This window comes from Solanum lycopersicum, chromosome 1, assembly GCF_036512215.1.
Source record: "Solanum lycopersicum chromosome 1, SLM_r2.1".
In the NCBI taxonomy this organism is placed as follows: Eukaryota; Viridiplantae; Streptophyta; class Magnoliopsida; order Solanales; family Solanaceae; genus Solanum; species Solanum lycopersicum.
Genome location: NC_090800.1, coordinates 55,109,002 through 55,114,142, shown reverse-complemented (window position 1 = coordinate 55,114,142; position 5,141 = coordinate 55,109,002). Strand labels below are relative to the sequence as shown.

Genomic DNA, 5,141 nt, shown 5'->3' with positions numbered 1-5,141 from the left:
AAAGAACGTTATTTAAAAATTATATAAAGAACATTAATAATGAGATTAAGGTACGAAAGTAAAAGAGATAAATAGTTGATGGTGATAGGAATTAAATATATTCATTTTTTATATTACTAAAATTTTAAGATAAAATTTTCAGTTTATTATAATCAGAAAAAATGTCAAAAATAAAATAAAGTTGAGGCGTAATTTTATTTGGAAGAGTAGCTTCATTTTTTGAGGAATAATTATTATTGTTGTTGTTATTCAAAAAAAATTATAAAACAAAAAAGGAGGCAAATCAAATTCTGTAAAATTTGTTTTGTAATATTTATTAAGTGATAGTAACTTATTTTTAGGATAAATAAATAATTAACAAAAACAAAGAAAAGGAAAAAAAAATTAAGAAAATAAAGTTGATAAAATTAATGTCGAGATAAAGAAATGAAGTAAAAGAAATTAATAGTAATAATGATGGTAGGAATTAAATATGATCATTCAATTTAATATTTTACAAAATTTTAAGATAAATTTTTCGGTCTCTTAAAATTTAGAAAAAAATATCAAAAATTAAAATAAATATCGAGGCGCTATTTTCTTTGGGAAGAATAAGTTCATTTTTGAGCAATTATTTTTTAAATAATTCATAAAAAATAATAAATATTAATATTAGACTAAGATGAGTGTTACATCAATTTTTTTTTATTTCAACTTATTATTGCATATAAATATAAATCTGTAACAGAGAAGATGATAAAAAATGATATATCAAATTCTGTAAAAGTATATGTACAACACAAAGTTATTTTCAGTTTTTGTAATTAATCCCCTTCCCTAGAAAAAAAATAAAAATTTGAACAATGATGGAGGGTTCACACAGCATTTAGCTTTTGTAGAGAGTTGTTTGATAGGATTTTTCTTTTACACTAATTATTAATCTAATCAGTTTAGCTGAAAAAAAATATTTAAGAAATATTATAGCGGAAAATGGATAAAAATTCATTATCAAATGGATATAAAATTATTATTTGTAGGAAAAATAAATAACACATGAATTATTTAAAAAATGATTTATGAGAGTAATAAAAATGACATTAATATGAGATTTAAGGTATGAAAGTAAAAAACAATAATAGAATCGATGATAAAATGAACTAAATATGATCATCTTTTCTTTAAAATTGAATTAAAAAATGCATAAAGAAAAGTATAATTAAAAATAAATAAGAAAAAATAAAATAAACTTTAATGAAAGGTACATAAAAAAAATTAAGACAAGAATCAGAAAAGAAAGGAATTAAGAAGCACTAATTTTGTCTTCCTTTAAAAAAATTACAAAATAGATTTATTTGTCTTTTTTTGCTTGTTCTCAAATTTGATATGAACTTCGTACATAGACTTGATTTTTTTCTATAAATAATTCTTCTTACCCTTGAAGCAATAATCGCTCTTCCTATTAATTTTCAACAAAACTAAAAAAACTTCTCTTCAATATATATATGGAAAAGAGTCTAAAAATATCTTTGAAATATTAAAAATGGTATAAAATTACACTTCATCTAACAATTGGCTTCAAAATACCCTTTTGATCCACCTATTGACTCCAAAGTACCTTTGTTATCCACCTTTGAGTTCAAAATTGACCACTTTTTTAATTATTTTAAAATTAAACTCGTGAAATATTTTTTAAAGTATTTGGCGTTCAACTATTGGTTATAATTTAATTTATTAATATAATTCATAAACCAACCCACTACCCACTCATTACTAACTAAAACCCACCCAATTAATAATCCAATTATAATATCAAAATAGTCATAAATACTAATAAACACGATGAAATTATAGATTCCTGAAAATGACATCCAAAATTATTCGAGTCCAAATCGAAACTGGAATTAATTTTAGGTTGAGCCGCTTATTTAGGAGACACTTTCAATCGAATTCTCTTTCAAGATTGAACTAGAAATTGATTATTAAAGGTAAAGAAGTAATACATCTCGAATTAATTCATGCACTTTTTTTAAGTATAATTTTATAAATATTTATGATTTGTTTTAAAACCTTTAATATATTATTTTGAAAAAAAAATTACTTATGAAGTAACATCACATAGTTAAGACACAAGAATAATTAAGATGAACATAGTTAGACTTTTAAGTTTATCGGTAATTTTTATTTAGACACTTGAATGTATGATAATTTACTTCTATAGATATTTTTGCCTCAAATTTTTAAAAACACTCAATTGGCAGTAGTTTTTCTGTTGTTGCGTTAATAATGTGACGGGTTTATTAATTTGGAGGGGTTTAATTAGTAATGGGTGGATAGTGGATTGATTTATAAAGTATACTAATAAGTTAAATTATAACATATAGTTGAGCGCCACATATTTAAAAAAATATTTAAATGTTTAAATATAAAACCGTTAAATAAGTGGTCAATTTTGAACCAAAAGAATGATGGATGACAAGGGTATTTTGGACTCAATAGGTGGGTGAGAAGGGCATTTTGGAGCCAATAGGTGGATGGAGGATAATTTTATACCATTTCCAATACTTTAAGCATATTTCAGGCTCTTTTCCGATATATATCCTTGTAGGAGGAATGATCATTCTTTCAAAAAGTCTTTATTTTAAAGAAAGACTTTTGCTACATGACATTTCTCCTTCTAATATCTTCAAGAAAATCATAAGATATTTTCTCTTTCTCTTTTCCTTTCTCTTTTCTTAAAAAATTACGAAACGTAGAAATTCATTAGGCATTTCAATGTAAAAATTTAATATCAGTATATTCATCATCGTCCTCGTCGTCATCATCTTAAGAAGAATGAGAGGCAAAGTGAGTAATGTCATTGTTGTTGGTTACAAATACTTAAAATGTTCACTTTATAGGCTAAACAAATATAAGAGTTATGAAAAATGAAATTTTTTTGTAAATCTATTGTATAGTTTATGTGGATTATCCATTAGATTTATCCACTATTAAATGGGTTCATGTATAAGTGCTTCCAAGGTGATAAGAACTTCCAAGATAACTATGTATCTATTAATTAGATGACTTTTGAAGTGATATCTCAACACTATAAATAGAGAATCACTCGCCATTTGGAAGATATACTTGAATAAGAAAATTCTCTCATCTATCTTATACTTCTTGTCTTTTTCTTCTTATATTCTGAGCTTTCTTTATAACACGTTATCAGTACGGAGTTGCTACTTGCAAAGGTATTAGATAAATATTTTTATTTAATTCATATATTCTCTCATAATTTCATCATGTCGAATTTATCCAAACTTGAATTTGTGGGATTAGATATTTTTGGAAAGAATTATCTTTCATGGGTACTCGATGTTGAGATTCACTTGGCTGCTAAACGTCTTGATGCCACTATTACTCAGGGAAATGAAGCATCGAGTCAAGATAAGGCGAAGGCTGTGATTTTCCTTCGTCATCATCTTGATGAGGGCCTAAAGATTGAATATTTGACGGTAAAGATCCACTTGAATTGTGGACTGATTTAAAGGGGAGATATGACCACCTAAAGGCAACAGTGTTGCCAAGAGCTCGTTATGAGTGGATGCATTTACGATTTAAAGATTTTAAGACTGTAATTGAATACAACTCTGTTGTATTCAGGATAATCTCCCAGTTGCAATTATGTGGGGAGACTATAAAAGATGAGGACATGTTGGAAAAGAGACTTACTACTTTCCATGCCTCAAATGTGATATCGCAGCAGCAATATCGTGAAAAGGGTTTTCAGAATTAATCTAAACTAATCTCATGTCTTTTGGTGGCTGAGCAACATAATGCTCTTTTAATGAAAAATCATGAAGCTCATCCCATTGGAGCTGCTCCATTACCGGAGACAAATGTGGTGGGAGCACGTGATCAATCTGAAGTAAAAAGAGATGATCATCAGAGCTATAATAATGCACGGGGACATGATAAAGATAAGAGACGATACACTAATCGTCGAGGTGGTGGTCATAATAAAAGGAAAAACAACATAAGTTCTCAAAATAACCCCTCAAAAAGTAATTGTCGTCGTTGCGGCATGAAAGGCCATTGGAAGAATGAATGTCGCACACATGAGCATTTTGTAAGACTTTATCAAAATTCCTTTAAAAAGAAAGGAAATAAAAATGGTGCTTCCTCTTCCAATGCTCGAGCTGAGTCACATATGACTCTTAAAGATGATGATAAGCCGGGAACATCCCAGAAATATAATAAGGATGTTGAAACAAATTTGGCTTTAAAAGATGATGTTTTTGATTGCCTTGGTGACATTACTCATATGGAAGTTAATGACTTCTTTGGAGATCGAAACTGATGTTTGATCTTTTAGCTGGGGAATGAAGTCTGTTAATATTTTACATAATATTTTATTTATGTTTTTTTAATTATTATGTTATTCACGTTGAAGTATTTAAATTTTCGTTGTTAATTTTGTTTCTTCCTTCCTCTAATGTATTTTATTCTAATGAAAAATAATAGAAATCCCCAGTTGTCAGTTGGATTCAAGATGAGTAATAGAGATGTATGCATTCTTGATAGTGCTATAACGCATACAATATTAAAAGAAAAGAAATACTTTTCTAATTTGGTTATAAAAATGGCATATGTCAACACAATATCAGGTAGTACAAAATTAATTGAGGGCTCTGGAAGAGCGACCTTATTACTACCTGGAGGAACAATATTAAGCATTGATAGTGAATTATATTATAGTAAGTCTCAAAGAAACTTATCAAGTTTTAAAGTTATTCGCCAAAATGGCTATCATGTTGAGACGGCTAATGAAGGAAAGGTTGAATACCTTTACATTACTACAATTAATGTAGAGAAAAAAATTGTGCATGAAAAATTACCTGCACTTTCTTTTGGGTTGTACTATACAATTATAAGTACAGTTGAATCACATGCCGTAGTAAACAAAAGGTTTACTATTTTTAATGATTTTATCATTTGGCATGACCGGTTGGGCCATCCTGGATTTAATATGATGCGCAAAATCATTGAGAATTCACATGGGCACACCTTAAAGATCCCAAATATCCTTTAATCAAAGGAATTCTTTTGTGCTGCTTGTTCTCAAGGAAAGTTGATCATTAAACCATCAACAGTTAAGGTTGGAATTGAATCCCCTACGTTTC

General features: G+C 27.9%; 2 protein-coding genes across 2 annotated transcripts; both read left to right on the top strand.

Annotated features, from left to right (window-relative positions):
* The first annotated feature begins 3,260 nt into the window (after nucleotides 1-3,260).
* LOC101256322 (uncharacterized) lies at nucleotides 3,261-3,754 on the top strand. Its single transcript, XM_004229080.2, has 2 exons — nucleotides 3,261-3,473; nucleotides 3,530-3,754. Exons 1-2 carry the CDS (start codon nucleotides 3,261-3,263, stop codon nucleotides 3,752-3,754), a joined length of 438 nt encoding a protein of 145 aa, XP_004229128.2.
* Nucleotides 3,755-3,805: 51 nt separating this feature from the next.
* Nucleotides 3,806-4,318, top strand: LOC101256622 (uncharacterized). Its single transcript, XM_004229081.3, has one exon. It carries the CDS (start codon nucleotides 3,806-3,808, stop codon nucleotides 4,316-4,318), a length of 513 nt encoding a protein of 170 aa, XP_004229129.3.
* The last annotated feature ends 823 nt before the right edge of the window (nucleotides 4,319-5,141 follow it).

Coding starts and splice junctions, on each gene's coding strand:
- LOC101256322 (XM_004229080.2), top strand. CDS start 3,261: ATGTCGAATTTATCCAAACTTGAATTTGTGGGATTAGATATTTTTGGA. Junction 3,474..3,529: donor TAAAGATTGAATATTTGACG/GTAAAGATCCAC, acceptor GACCACCTAAAG/GCAACAGTGTTGCCAAGAGC.
- LOC101256622 (XM_004229081.3), top strand. CDS start 3,806: ATGAAAAATCATGAAGCTCATCCCATTGGAGCTGCTCCATTACCGGAG.